At 41.8% G+C, this 15,299-nt stretch overlaps 1 protein-coding gene across 1 annotated transcript; it reads right to left on the bottom strand.

Moving 5' to 3' along the window:
- Positions 1-11,270: 11,270 nt before the first annotated feature.
- Positions 11,271-14,965, bottom strand: LOC115965249. The gene is made up of 4 exons (XM_031084420.1): positions 14,768-14,965; positions 12,123-12,566; positions 11,764-12,011; positions 11,271-11,640 (listed from the first exon to the last, which is right to left on the bottom strand). Exons 1-4 carry the CDS (start codon positions 14,963-14,965, stop codon positions 11,271-11,273), a joined length of 1,260 nt encoding a protein of 419 aa, XP_030940280.1.
- Positions 14,966-15,299: the final 334 nt, after the last annotated feature.

Below are 15,299 nucleotides of genomic sequence, written 5' to 3'. Positions count from 1 at the left end.
GCGCGGTTTCTCACAAGAGGACCCAGAAAGTTTGTCAATCGATCCACCTAACTATCGAGAGGTGTCGAGACTGCGATAAAAAAAACAGCTGAAAAGCTCGATAGATAAGCTAGGTGTCGATGAGGTATCAAGATTGCTTAAAAACAGTTTTTCAAGAAGGAAAAAACACAAACATGAATACAACTAAATATGCAACTCAACTAAGGATCCAATCAACATTTTAAACTCTCAAAACCATCTCTTAATAAGAAAAATGTCAAGCATTTTGATCCCAAAACACACACACACACACACTAAATAAGTTTAACCAATTTTATATTCCAAAAATAAGTTAAGATCGTTTAGTGATCATGCATTAATACATGTGAACCTTGTGATGGTCAAATCACATTGTACTTGCACATGTATCAAGAGTAGCAAAGAATAATGCGTGTTGTGTGTGAAAAATATCGCAAGATTGCAAAGGTGTCTATATGTTATGACGATTTGAGATATGAGAAAATCACTTTAACTCACACACAATCATAACTATTTGATAGGGACTATCACTTTCGAGGTACATCCTATAACTCCCACATCTCCTAGAATACACACTTGCAATCATATTTAAATCATTTTATTCTTTTTTCTTTTTATTTTTCTTTGCATATTTTTTCTTTTAAGCAAACCATGCATGGGCATATAAGAGATAGAAAAGAAATACCCAATCAGGTTAAGCTTTTGACATTGCACTTTTGCTATGCCGAAGCATACAGATGTCATTTTATGATTTCGAGTAACAGTGGTGAGATGATTATTTATAACTTTCTCTTAGGATTTTGTAGTCCTTTTCGTCAAAAAGAGTGATATGAGTGTTAAGTACAAGTTTTAAGTACGAGCCACAAAGCTCACTTGCTTAGTTGTACATAGGTGCCAATGTACGCATAACACACACTGTTTTTGTATTTTTCTAATTTTTCTAATTTTTTTTATGAAAAACAAAATAAACAAAACTAAAAATAAACAGACAAAAACATATTAAGCAAAGCAAACCATAAAACTAGATTAACTTAAAATAAAAAGCAAAACACACAAGTAATGCAAAAACAAAAACAAGAAGAGAGAGAAGAAAGTGATAGAATTACTTGGAGCCATTTTCCTTCCACACCTTGGAAGAACCTTTCATTTGAGTAAACCCTTGAAACGGCGGTGAGGGGGAAGAATTAAAACCGTTCAAGTTCAAAAGGAACATGAGGGCTTTGAGAAGATCTCCAAGAGAAGTAATAGAGAATTGAAGCTGATTTTGATTTCCCAAAGCTATCATGCCATTACTTTATTGAGTGGCTAACCACAATTTGATCAAATATGACTAGCAACTCCGTAATGATGACAGAAATGCTGCTTCTTCTGTTTAGGCTTTTGAGAGTTAGTCTTCTTAGTCCTAAGGTTTTTAACTTCTTTCTTATCTTGCTTAGGAGGTGTTCCTAAAATAAATTTACCCTTGTCTATGTTCTCACTAGCTAATCCAGTTTTAATATCATTGTTCTCAAGTTCAATATTATTAGCAGGAGGAACAAAAACAGTAGTACTTGTAGAAACAACACTAGGAGAAGAGAAATCATACCCTAAACCAGTTCTATTAGAAGCTGATTTCTGAATGCTAAGCATCTCATCAAGTTTTACACTTCAAATTCTCTCCAATTAAGCTCTAACTTGAAACAGCTCCACTTCAAGCTTCTTAGTCTTCTCAGCCAAGAAATTATTCTCAAACCTTAGTGCTCCATTAGACTAATTGGCTTCATCAAACTTTGTGGAAAGCTTTTCTCATTCTAGCTCTACATAACTAAGCTTCTTGGTGGTCAACCTATATATCTTCTCATGCTTCTCTAAGACCTTGTATAACTTTGCATAGGCTGTATGGATGTCATCTTGTTCATCCATCTTCTCAAACTTGGACTCCACCAATTCCTTTTCTTCATCCATGTCATCAACAATCCCCTCAGTAGGATTGACAATGGTAGTGAAGGCATTCAGGATTCCGTCATCCTCATTGTTGGAATCATTCTCAGGCTCAGTGCCACTCAAAGTAGCAGTAAGTGCCTTGCTCTTCCCAGTGGTCTTGAGATATATGGGGCACTCTTGTTTCATGTGACCAAAGCCTTGACACCCAAAGCACTTTGGTCCTGAAGAAACAATGTACTGACCACCATCCTTAGCATCATTCTTCCCTTTATCTTAGCTCTTGAACTGAGAAGAGTTGGATTGCCTATGGTCCTTGTCGAAGCCCTTCCCATTGGCATTCTTCATGAACTTCTTGAATTGCCTGGTGATATAAGACTTCATCTTAGAATCTTCATCGTCTAAAGTCTCATCTGTCATTACTCTTGGCCTTCAATGCCATGCTCTTGCTCTTACCCGACTTACCAATCCTCGTTAACCCTAGCTCGTAGGTCTACAGATTACCAACCAACTCTATCAAAGGGATCTTGTCAATATCCTTTAATTCCTCAATCGCCATGATTTTGGCATGGAATTTCTCGGGTAGAGATCGAGCACCTTTCTCACAATCTTGGGTTCAGGAATGGTTTCCCCAAGATTGAAGGCTAAGTTCACTATGTCCTTGAGCTTGGTATAGAACTCATCAAACGACTCATCCTCCTCCATCTTGATTTCTTCAAAGCTTGTAGTGAGCCTTTGACAGCCTTGGTTCCCTCATAGGTTATTTGGAGAATGGTCCATGCCTCCTTAGCAGTTTCAGAAAGGATATCTTCTTGAACTCTTCGTTAGTGACCGCACAAAATAAGGCATTTAGTGCCTTACTGTTGAAGTTTGCCACCTTGATCTTGGTATCATCCCAATTGGTTAGTGCTTCCTTCAGCTTGGTCCAGCTATCTCAACAGCTTGCCACACTTTCTCATATAAAGACTACAAGAAAGCTCTTATGCGTACTTTCCAGTATGCATAGTTAATGCCATCAAATAAAGGAGGTATAATTAAAGACTGTCCCCTATCCATGACAAACAGAGGTTAATAGATCATACAGCAAAAATTAAAACTTAATCAGAGTGTGCCTGCTCTAATGCCACTTGATAGGCCAAAAATGTATTAACCTCTTGTGATTAATTAATTGATTAATTAGCCAAGTTTATTAATTAATCAAATTAACATGCAAAGCGCATGGTAGCACAAAAATCACCAATTAAACTAAGTGCAGCGGAAATTAAATTAACATGGTGATTTGTTTACGAAAGAGGAAAACCAACACGGCAAAAACCTACTGGGTGATTTTAAGGTCATCACTCCCGAGAATCCACTATTATAACAATAAGCGGTTACAAGTAAAGAAATCCCAGTACTTTATACCAACCTATAGTTGTACCCTTACCTTAATACCCAATTGGACTTGTTTTGTAGTAACAATCTCTTCTTGTAATGCACGACTCCCAATACGTGACTAACCAACTGTGTAGATCCTAGTACGCGACTTCAATCACCAACTAGAGAAGGTTGTTGGCTGTAAAGTTTTTCAGTTCATCCAGACGATGAAGATCGAGAAGGTCCTTGGTAACAAAACCCTACAATGCACAAACACAGCAATGACTTCTACTTAAGAAAGATAAACTAGGGCAAATTCTATCTCCGGTCACAATTTGCTTGAACAAACTTTGCTCAACACTTGTGCAACTTGTGTCACCTTTGATGGCCCTTAAAATAATCTTTTTTTATGTTTAGGGTTGTGAGAAAAGAAAGCCCAAACACATAATAACAGATTAGAGTCACAATAGATCTGAAACTCTTTTTTTCATAAACCTCAACAGATAGCTATCTATCGAGTTGTTGTCGAGCCACGGGGTTGGAACAACTCTTAAAGCTCAATAGATGCTAGCTGTCGAGCTTTAATGACAGGAACTTTCTCAGCTTGAATCTTGGACAAACTTGCATGGTTTTAACACTTGGTCTTGAGACAACGTTTCTTGAAGTATTAAACACATCCTAGATCTATCTAAATACAAGTAAAATAATGACATATGTTCCTAACATGTAAAACACATATGTCCTAACAAAGGACTAGAAAATCCTAAGAGAAATGCATAAATAACCATCTCACCACTGTTGCCCGCCAATCATGAAATGACATTTGTATGCTTCGACATAGCAAAAGTGGAATGTCAAATGCTTAACATCATTGGATAATTCTTTTCGATCCCTTATATGCCCATGCGTGGTTTGCTTAAAAGAAAAATATGTAAAGAAAAATAAAAGCAAAAAGATCAAAATACTTTATATATGATTGTAAGCATGTCTTCTAGGAGATGTGGGAGTTATGGGATGTACCTCGAAGGTGATAGTCCCCATCAAACAATTATGATTGTGTGTGAGTTAGAGTGATTTTCTCATATCTAAAATCATCATAATATGTAAACACATATGCAATCTTGCGATGTTCTTCACACACAACATGCAATATTCTTTGCTACTTTTGATACGTGTAGGTACAATGTGATTTGGTCATCATAAGGAATACTTGTGTTAATGTATGCTCACTAAACTGTCTTAACTTATTTTTTAAATTGGTTAGACTTGTTGTGTGTGTGTGTGTGTGTGTGTGTGTGTGTTTTGGGATCTATGTGCTTAACATTTTTCATGTTGAGAGATGTTTTTGAGAGCTCAAAATGTTGTTTAGATCATTGGTTGAGTAGCATACCTGATTGCATTCATATCTGTGTTTTTCTCTTCTTTGAAAAACCGTTTTAAGCAATCTCGATAGCTTCTCAATAGCTCTCGATAGCTAGACTATCTATCAAGACCCTTCAACTGCTTTTTATCGCATTCTCGATAGCTCTTGATAGCTAGTTCAATCCATTGAGAAATTTTCTGTCTCCTTGATAACTACCTCAATCCATTGAGCTTCATTGTTGAGGAAACCTCTCGTTAGATCCTCGATAGCTGGTTCGATAGCTAAAACATGCCTTTTTAAATTTCGATAGCTCTCGATCGATCGAGATTTATGAAGATTCTATATATAGCCTTCCTTGAAATTTCAGATCATTTCTCTTCGATCTCTCTTGATTGCTTTCAACCTTTACACCTCCCAAACACCTCTCTCTCACTCTAAACTTCATTCCCAAGAGATTGTCAGCCTAAAGATCATCTTCTTTCATCTGGTATGATCTTTTTCACTCATTCTATCATGTTTTTTGACCTAACTTTTGGTTTTTTTAGAAATTTTGGGATTTTTGAAAATTAATGAAGTTCTTGTGAAATTTTTGGGATGGGTCTTGTTTAAATGATTTCTAAATCTTCATGCATTGCATCACATATGCATTATAACAATGTTTCATGCATTTTAGATATGTGTTTACTTTGTTGCTATGTTATGTTTGGTAGGTTTGGATTGGGCTGAGCCCATGATGCATTTATATTTGCATGTCACATGTTCATGCATTTTCATGCATACGTACCTTCAAGTTTCGATATTTGTTATATTGTATCTTGTTGTTGCTTTTCTGATTGTTTCTCTCTCTCCTTCTTTCTCTCTTTCTTACGTTAGTTGTGTCATGGCACCTTCTGTGATCATACAAGAGTTCTACTCCAATATGCACAGATTTGATTACTCTATACCCCAGTTTGTCACTTGTGTTTTGGGTATACGCATGGTAGTTACTCCGGGTATAGTATCCGAGGTACTACATGTCCTTAGGGTAGCGCATCCTGGCTACCTGGCTGTGAACGTCTAAGGACAATGTCCAAAGACGAACTCTCATTTCTATTTTGTGAGACACCTTCTTCTTGGGGTAATCGTCAAAACACCTCATGCTCAGCCTTTGCTAAAGGTCCGAGAATCCTAAACATGGTGATGACAATCATTCTCTATCCTTTGTCTCAATATAACACTATCACAAAGCCTCGTGCTCAGTTTTTGTTATCCCTCATTGAGGATCTCTCTATTAACTTCCCTTCTCACTTTATACTCTCTTTTATAGATGTCTATAAGGATACAACGACCTATGTTAAGCTTATCTTTCCTTCGGCTATCACGCGACTCCTTCGCCATTTTTCTGTCTCCTATCCCGAGTCTCCTCACTTCACGTTCATGTGTGCCATTGACGCTACTACCATTAAGCGGAGTATTGCACAACTTTGCTCGAGGCAGCCCCGAACAGAGACATCAGCTCCTCCAGCTTCTACCGCTCCATCCACCTCTGCTCCTTCGTCTTCATTGGGTGGAGTGACTCTTGAGGCCATCATGGTACAACTTGTGCAAATGGATGCTCACCTTGACACTTTTAGTGATGAGTTGTGTCAGGTGAACCCGTGTTGGTCATATCGCACGACGACAGGCTGTCATGGGTGGTTTCACTGTCGCTTCCTCTCCATCTCTGCCAGCCTTTGAGGGTGAGAGTGATGATGGCTCCAGTAATGATGATGCTGATGAGAATGATGATGATGGCTCACCTAGTGATGATGAGATGTCTACTTGATTTATTTGCCCTTTATCACTCGTGACAAAAAGGGGGAGTAGTTTTGAGATGAGAGTAGTCATACTCATAGGGGGAGGGTTAGTCTAGGAGATAGAGGGAATGTTATTGAGGGATGTAGTAAGGATTCTTGTATCTTTTCTTTTCTTCCTATTTTAGATAAATTATTTCTTTATGTGCACGTCGGAAGTGAGACTGTTGAGCTGACCTCCTTGGACTTATAACTTACTTGTAAGGTGGGCTTAGGATTTCCTACTTTAGGTCGTTCTCGTCACAGAGACTCAACGTAGTTTCTGCTATCTCTCTCTCCCTCTCTCTAAATCACTCTTTTTCTCTACTCTCTATTTTTTTGAGAACCGTCCAACAACCTTTTCCCTTTCCATCTTCTCATATTTATAGCTCCGGTTTAGTGGAGAGATCATGATTACTGTCATAGTTAGTGCAATTGGGGGTCCAATATCATCAGTTGTAAGTGGGTGGTCAAGTGGGAATGGAATGTGGTGAATGTGGCCTTGGAACTTGGTTCCAACTCAAGTAGGAATGCTCGGCAGTGATGTTTCCTGGGAACTACCGAGCATGCTATGGTGTATTCGGATGTTAGTCTTTCTTTATTATTCGGGAAAGATTTGTTGAGCAAGGGTTAAGTGATGAAACTTGGGCTTATAGTTTCTACGGGTTGATTAGAAAGAGACTGGGGATATGGGCCATGCTACTGGGCCTGAATCCAAGGCCCAGATGGATCTGGGTACCACGGTGCCATACATTAGCCCACCCTTGATTCATGTTTGGCTATCGGGAAGAATCAAGGAATTCAAAAGGCATTCAAGTTTGAAGGGATTAACAGGTAGAGACTTGGGTGGTTACGGAAACCCATTAATGCATTCTCAAAAGGCATGCTATTCCAAGGTGCTAGGTTCAACTATCATTATTATTTGATGGTTCGTGAATCGAGACAGCATGTGTGTTAGTTGTCATTGGCATCCGTAGATTTTTTTTGCTAATCATGCCTCATTATTGCTGATTAAATGTCTCTCTGTCCTTTTCGGCCTCTATAAATAGTTCATCATGAATCATTCTTTCACTTTTTCATTCCCCACTTCCTGAGTTTACTCTCTGCCGAGCATTCATCTGTGAGCTTACTCACCAGTCCAGAGACCCTTTCATCCCTAAAGCCCAAAGTAAGTCTTTTGCCTTCTCCTTTTACTTCAGCTTCTTTCTTCAAGTTTCTTCCTTCAGTATTAGACTTTAAAATGGGTTTTTCCTTCCTTCGGGACACTGCAGCGTCTTTAGCCATATTTAAGCAAAAGTTTGAAATCCCCGATGATGTGGAAATGGCATACTGCAACGAGAGTGAAATTGCTCTCCATAGAGGGTGAGGTACTGCTTTCTTCCCCTTAATGGCGATTCTAGAGGGCGGGGTTAGGTTTCCCGTAGACCCTCTCTTAGTCAACACACTTAGGTATTTTGGGCTGTGCCCCAACCAACTCCCCCCCAATTTTTACCGAGTAGTTAGTTGTGTTAGTAAGTTAAACCATACATTTGATTTCCAATTGGACCACCATGATATAAACCACATGTACAGTCTTTGTGGGAATAAGAATACCAACTATTACTTAAAGGTTAGAGATACATGGGTACAGCTTATATCATGCCTACCTGACTCAAATAGGAATTCAGCCGGGGAGTTCGTCCAGATGCGTGGCAACTAGTTTGCCGGAGAAATTCCCTGCCCCCTCTCATGGTGTGAAGCGGGTTCATACTAATCTCTAACTTAACTGTCTTTCTACTTGTGTTAGTTTTATTTATTTGGACACTAACACTGTATGTCATCTTCCTGTATGAATATATATATATATATATATATTTTTTTTTTTTCTTTTTTTTCTTTTTTTTTGCAGAAGGTAAAGTGTTTGTCCTGGATATCAGGACAGTCCACGTCAGGGACCTGAATTTTGCACTTCGATTTGAGATATATGTCCATTGGGACAGACAGCTCTGAGCATCCCATCTAATTCTCAAAGTTGAACCAATCTATTCCACCTGGTAGTCCTTTAAACAAGCACTTTTGGTTGACAGCCCCCTTTTGTCATACATTAACATTCGGCATGCAAATTTTCTTCCACCAAGATTTACAGTTGGAGAAGCTCGGGAACTAGGTAGGCGATATACTTGCTCGGACGAACTTGCACCGTTGCGGGACGAGCCGGTGGAGTGCATGTCCCGGCGTCTTCGAGAGCTTGCCCATGCACCTGTCTAAGAAGAAGCTCCCTGTCCAAGACGAAGCTATACAGCCCGAAGAACCCGCCGAACCTGAGGCTCCCGCAGATGAAGCCAAGCAATTTGCTATTGATATAATCGACCTTTCTGATACCGAACCTTATGTTAGTGAAGATATGGTGACCCAGAGGGTTATGACCATAGACCGTTTCGTTCCCAGCGCGAGGCAAGCCGTGCAACAGCCACTGCCTCAAAGCCAAGGTCAAATGCCTCCCCTCCCACCTCCTCCCTAAACCGGATGGGTCCAGAAAGGGCAAAGAGTTGCCGAGCAAACGTCTACCAGTCCAGGAGATATAGCAACCCAGACTCCTCCCCGACCAACCGGTGGCATTGTGATTCAAGAGTCGCAAATCCAGGCCGGGACGAGCGTAGCATCCTCCTCCAAAGCCGCGCAGGCGTGGCAACCCAAGTTTCTGCTAGATGGCAAGCCACTTTCCGCAAGCACTTGTGTACAGGTATGGGAAAAAGGTGAAGGGGACTGTGTTTCTCAAAGTTTGACGTAGGGCCTCCTTTTGCCTGAGGATGTGCATGCCTTCTAAGAAGGGTCGGAGGAGTCTATGTGGTGAAGGCTGTAGTGGCATACTATTGCAGTAACCCTTCATCTACCAATTCTCTACTAACCCTTACACATTCATTATTTTTCATTTTCCTTTCAATTCATTGTCGTAATAATTCTCGTTGTTTCGTTAGGCTGCTCAGCTGGCCCACATCTTTGATGGTCGTGTAAAAGAACTTGCCGAGGATGCCGATCGAGAGAGGGCTGCAAGGGAGACAATAAAGGCGGCTGATACTGCCGAGAAAAAAGTTGTTACCGCAAAGAAGGCCAAGGCAATGGCAGAGAAAAGGTCCATGGAACTCTTGGCAAAGCAAAATGAAACGGACCTTAAGTTAGCCAAGGCAGTAAGTTTGAACACTGCTCAATTCGAGGAACTTACCCACCTAAGAGCGGCTTTGGAGGCTTGCGAGGAAAAGTGGTATAATGAAGGGTTTGTAGATGCCAAGAATTCCGCGGAGCTGATCATGAATCAGGCTCGGAGGTTGGGCTTTGAGGCCAGATGGTTTGCTGCTTTGCAAGTTTTAGGGGTCCCTGAAGATTCTTCTCTGAGAGATCCCGGCCAAATACCCTTCCCGAGCTCAACTCCAACTGTGCAGAATCCCTCGTTGCCTATTGACGAGGAGAAAATGGTGAGCATGAGGGAATTGGTGGAACAAATTGATGCTCATGTGGAGTTAGATGAAACGGAAGCCACCGGTATCCCCTGTGCTCGTGATCAGCCTGGTGGGGACCTGCTTTCTCCCACGACCGACCAGCAGCAAATCGGAGTAGTCGCCCGGACCGGACTCGCCGTTCCAACAACTTGATCGCCGAGCTGACTCCTTATTGCTTTTATTTATTTATATTGTCTTTTAATATTATCTCTTTTTTGGTCAATTTGCCTATGTCACCGGGTTGTGGTGACTGAACAACTACTTTATTTCCCAGGTATAACTCATGTGCAGTCGCTGGGTTTAGTGATGAAACATTGAATTTATTTCTCTGTTGTTGTTATTTGGATGATGATTTATTCACCATATATTTGCTTTGATCATATTTATGAATGCTTAGGTACCGCTTTGTTCTATGTTGTTGCCTCGTTTTTTTTTTTTTTTTTTTTGTTATCCTTTTTCTTCTTGCATGTATGGCCGGGGATGATTTTCAAGGTAGAATAAATCAAGCCCCCAGATATTAGATGTTTTACTCAACACATATTTGCCTTCTTGAGAAGATGAACGACAAGCTTACACTTCCGCAGGAAGTAAGTTTCTGTCCTTAGAATTTTTTCTAGAATAAGGTTTCCACCTGCTCAGTGGTGTTGATCAAACGGAGAAGGAGGCTTCTATCCTTAGGATTTTTTTTTTAGCATAAGGTTTCCACCTGCTCGATGATATTGATCGAACCGAGAATGAGGCTTTTGTCCTTAGGATTTTTTAGCATAAGGTGTCCACCTGCTCGGTGATATTGATCAGACCGAGAATGAGGCTTCTGTCCTTAGGACTTTTTTTAAGCATAAGGTTTCCACCTACTCGGTGATATTGATCGAACCGAGAATAAGGCTTTTGTCCTTAGGATTTTTTTAGCATAAGGTTTCCACCTGCTCGATGATATTGACCGAACCGAGAATGAGATTTCTGTCCTTATGATTTTTTTTTTAGACGTTATTCTTTAATACTAAATATGTAATAACGAAATTGAATACAACTGCAACAAGGAACCTCATCATCATATTGACCAATGCAATGTACAAAATTCAGACTTACATTTCCAAGCACGAATGATCAATGGTAAAACTTCTTAAGATTGTGGACATTCCATGGCCGGGCAAGTGGCCTCTCGTTAAGGTCTTCTAAATAGTACGCTCCGGCTCCGGCAATGGCAGTAATTCTGTACAGTCCCTCCCAAGCTTGAGCTAACTTTCCGACATTTGTGTCTCGCATGTTCCCCACGGCTTTTCTTAGCACCAAGTCTCCAGCACTGAATTCTCTAGCTTTTACATCTCAATTGTATCGTTGGGCAAGTTTCTGCTGGTATTTCGCTAGCCGTATTATTGCTGCTTCTTGGCACTCTTTCAACCAATCCAAGCGTTCTAGCATTAACTCATCATTCTCGGCGGGGTCAAATCCCGCAACCTGTGCACTGCACAAATTCACCTCGGCCGGTATCACAGCTTCTGCTCCATATGTTAAGGAGAACGGAATCTCCCTTGTGGACCTTCTGGGGGTTGTATGGTAAGCCCACAAAACATTAGGTAGCTCCTCGGCCCACCTTCCTTTCGCCCCATCCAACCTTCTCTTCAAGCCATTCAGGATTGTCTTGTTAGTTGCTTCAGCTTGGTCGTTGCTCTGCGGATACGCCAGAGTGGAATACCTGTTCGTGATGCCGAGATCACCACAAAAGGTTTGGAAAGCTTTGCTGTCAAACTATAGCCCGTTGTCCAATATCAATAAGTCCGGCACCCCAAATCTTGTGACTATGTTTTTCCACACAAACTTCTTGATGTCTACATCCCGGATATTAGCCAAAGCCTCAGCTTCCGCCCATTTCATGAAGTAACCAACTGCCACCAACACGAACCAGCGATTACCTGTTGCTCGGGGGAATGGGCCGAGAATATCTAGCCCCCATTGTGCAAACGGCCATGGACTACTGATGGGATTCAAATGACCTACCGGCTGGTGATTCAGGGGAGCGTGTTTCTGGCATTGTTCACATTTCTGCACATATTCAGCTACATCTTTCTGCATTTACGGCCACCAAAATCCTTAAGTCATTGCTCGATGTACTAATGAGTGCCCCCCTACATGACTGCCACACACTCCATCATGCAACTCGGACAGAAGCTCATTTACTTTCTCGGGGTGTAAACATGAAAGGTACGGTTCTCCAAAAGATCTCCAGTATAACTTACGATCTACTAACAGCCAATACCGGGAAGCCACCCGACGAATCTTTTTGGCCTCTTTGTCATCGTCCGGAACTCGATCCTCGGCCAAGAAGTCAATGATCGGGTCCATCCAATACGGCCTTGTTATTGAAATTATGGCAACCTCCACCCCCGTCGAGATATAGTTATCTCCCACACTAATACTTGGCTCCCTTATAAGCTCTACTTTAATAAGTCGAGGAACTTCCTCGGTCATTAACGAGGTTAACGTGGCTAGGGAGTCAGTGTGTCTATTTTGTGCCCGGCCGACTTGGGCCACCTTCACCGTTCTGAACTTGTTAATGATTCGCATTGCTGCTCGCAAATATTCTTTCATCCGAGAATCCTGAGCTTCAAAGCTACCCTGGATCTGATACACAACTAGCCAAGAATAGGAATAAATCTCTATATCTCGTGCACCCAGGCATAAAACGGTCCCTAATCCAATAAGAAAGGCCTCATACTCGGCCTCATTATTAGAGGCTTTAAATCTCGATCTAAAGGAATGCTCCAGATGTATCCCATCCGAAGTAATTATGACAATTCCGGCTTCGGCCCCTATAGCACTCGAAGCACCGTCCACAAACACTTTCCACGGGCGATTCTCTACAAGACAGATCATCTTCCTATCGTCTTTAGGGGAGAACTCTGCAACGAAATCAACAAGGACCTGCCCTTTTATCAAGCTTCGCAGCCTATACTATATGTCAAAGGAACCTAACCAAGTCCCCCACTTAGCTATTCGGCCCGTGAAGTCTGACCTCTTTAACAATGACTGTAAAGGATACTCAATCAGGACGAACACACTAGGGCTAACACCAACTTCTCCAAAGGTTGGTATCTTGTCTCGGCATCAACCAGGGTTTCGCTGATGTAATACACTGGTTGGTGTATTCATTGGTCTCTCAATAGCATGACGGTCATGGCATGATTGGACACTGAGAGATACATGAATAAATCTTCCCCAAAATCCGAGGCTGTTAACATGGGCGCTCGCGTCAGATACTCCTTCAAATCTCAAAAGGCTTTTTCACACTCCTCATCCCACTGAAATCCCTTCCACTTCCTTAAAAGCTGATAGAACAGTCTATAGCGATCAGCAAATTTGGAAATGAACTGGTTAAGTGCTGCTAACATCCCAGTTAATACTTGCACTTCTTTTGGATTGCTCGGCGGCCTGAGTCGATTTACAGCTTCGATCTGATCGGGGTTGGCCTATATTCCTCGATTGGTGATCAGATACCCCAAGAACTTACTAGCCCCCACACCGAAAGTGCACTTATCAACATTTAGGCAAAACTTATGTTGCTGGAGCACCTCAAACACTCCCCGAAGATCTTCTACATGTTGTACTTCCTGTTTACTCTTCACTACCATATCGTTGATGTATACTTCTACCTACCACACATCCAATTTTATCTCGGAACATCTTTGGCATCATCCGTTGGACGTGACTCCGGCATTCTTCAATCCAAATGGCATCATGTTATAGTGATAGTTTGCATCCGAGGAGATGAATGCTGTCTTTTCTCGGTCCTTGGGTTCCAAGGCAATCTAATGATACCCCTGAAAGGCATCCTGATGATACCCCTGAAAGGCATCCAAGAAGCTCATCTCGGGTGTCCGTATGTGGCATTCACCAATTGGTCAATCTTCGGCATAGGGAACAGATCTTTCGGGCATGCCCGGTTTAAGTCCGTGAAGTCCACACAAACCCTCCACTTGCCGTTCTTCTTCTTCACTACCACGGTATTCGCTAACCTTTCCGGGAGGATCTCTCTTTTCACCCCAGCTTCCTTCAGCCTCTGGACTTCCAATTTTACCGTGTCAACATGCTCCCTGGCCACTTTTCTCAGCTTCTACTTCTTCGGGGGGAATGAAGGGTCCACATTGAGCTTATGGACAATGAACTTGGGGTTTACCCTGGGCACTTCGTACCGACTCCATGCAAAGACATCCACATTCTGCATAAGGAATAACAACATTTCTACCTTATCCTGGTTCTTCATGCTCGTCCCTATTTGAAAACACATGTCCGTGTCTGGAAAGATTTTAATCTTCATTAGCTTCTTGGCACAACTAGCCCCCACTTCTTCTCGGGGCTTCTGTAATTGCTATGAAAATGCCTTCTCAGTGGTTTCCTTTTGTTCAACTTGCTTGTGCTTCCATCTGACCGCGGCAACTAGGCATTGCCTAGCCACTTACTAGTTTCCTCGTACTACAGCAACTCCATGCTTGGTAGGAAATTTAACCTTCACATGCAAAATGGATAGAATAGCCCTCATTGTATGAATCCACGGCCTTCCTAGGATTTCCGTGTATGGGGAGAATGATCTAACTACTATGAAGGTCACCATCTTCCTTGCCCTCCATATTTACAGGAAAGGAAATTTGACCCTCTAGAATCACCATTCTTCCATCAAATAAGACCAACGGCATATCATAACTCGTCAAATCCTGATTTTTTAATCCAAGCCCCTCAAATAGATCTGGGTACATTACGTCAGCTCCGTTTCCTTGGTCTATCATCACCCTTTTCACTAAAAAGCCGCTCATTCGCGCTGTTATTACCAACGCATCATCGTGCGGTTGAATCATTCCCTCTAGATCATCCTCATCAAAAGAGATAGGCAGCCGGCCAACTTTCATCCTCTTTTCGAGTGGTTGTTTCTCTGTGCAAGTTTCTTTGGGTGCCACTGTCAATACTCCTCTTCTAGTTATAGTCGCACCCCTCGGAGCAGCAGGAATGACCTCAATGCTAAATGCCATGACCGGCATCCCAGTTTCCAGAATCCACTACGAACTCTTTCAAATATCTTGCCTTCACTAGTTGCCCCAGATGATCTTTTAATACCCAGCACTGGTTAGTGGTGTGCCCCTTATCCCTGTGGTATGTGCAATACAAGTTTTGATTTCTCTGAGACGAGTCGCCCCCTATCTTGTTTGGCCATCTGAAGAACGGTTCATTCTTAATCCAATCTAAAATCTTGTGTACTGGCTTTTTGAATGCTACATTCACCCCCCCCCCCATTTGTTCTTCCAGTACCTGCATCCTAAAATCCTTCCTTGGTCTCAAGGGAAAAATGCCCTGCCGGGAACGATT

Source organism: Quercus lobata, chromosome 10 (genome assembly GCF_001633185.2).
Source record: "Quercus lobata isolate SW786 chromosome 10, ValleyOak3.0 Primary Assembly, whole genome shotgun sequence".
In the NCBI taxonomy this organism is placed as follows: domain Eukaryota; kingdom Viridiplantae; phylum Streptophyta; class Magnoliopsida; order Fagales; family Fagaceae; genus Quercus; species Quercus lobata.
Note: the sequence above shows the minus strand (reverse complement) of the source record. Positions and strands in the feature narration are given on the sequence as shown.

Excerpts from the sequence above, each read along its gene's own strand:
- LOC115965249 (XM_031084420.1), bottom strand. The coding sequence starts at position 14,965 with ATGGCATTTAGCATTGAGGTCATTCCTGCTGCTCCGAGGGGTGCGACT. Across the intron at positions 12,012-12,122 it reads CATGTTTACACCCCGAGAAA|AAAGATGTAGCTGAATATGT; the intron begins GTAAATGAGCTT and ends CCGTAAATGCAG. Across the intron at positions 11,641-11,763 it reads CGGGATGTAGACATCAAGAA|GTATTCCACTCTGGCGTATC; the intron begins GTTTGTGTGGAA and ends CATCACGAACAG.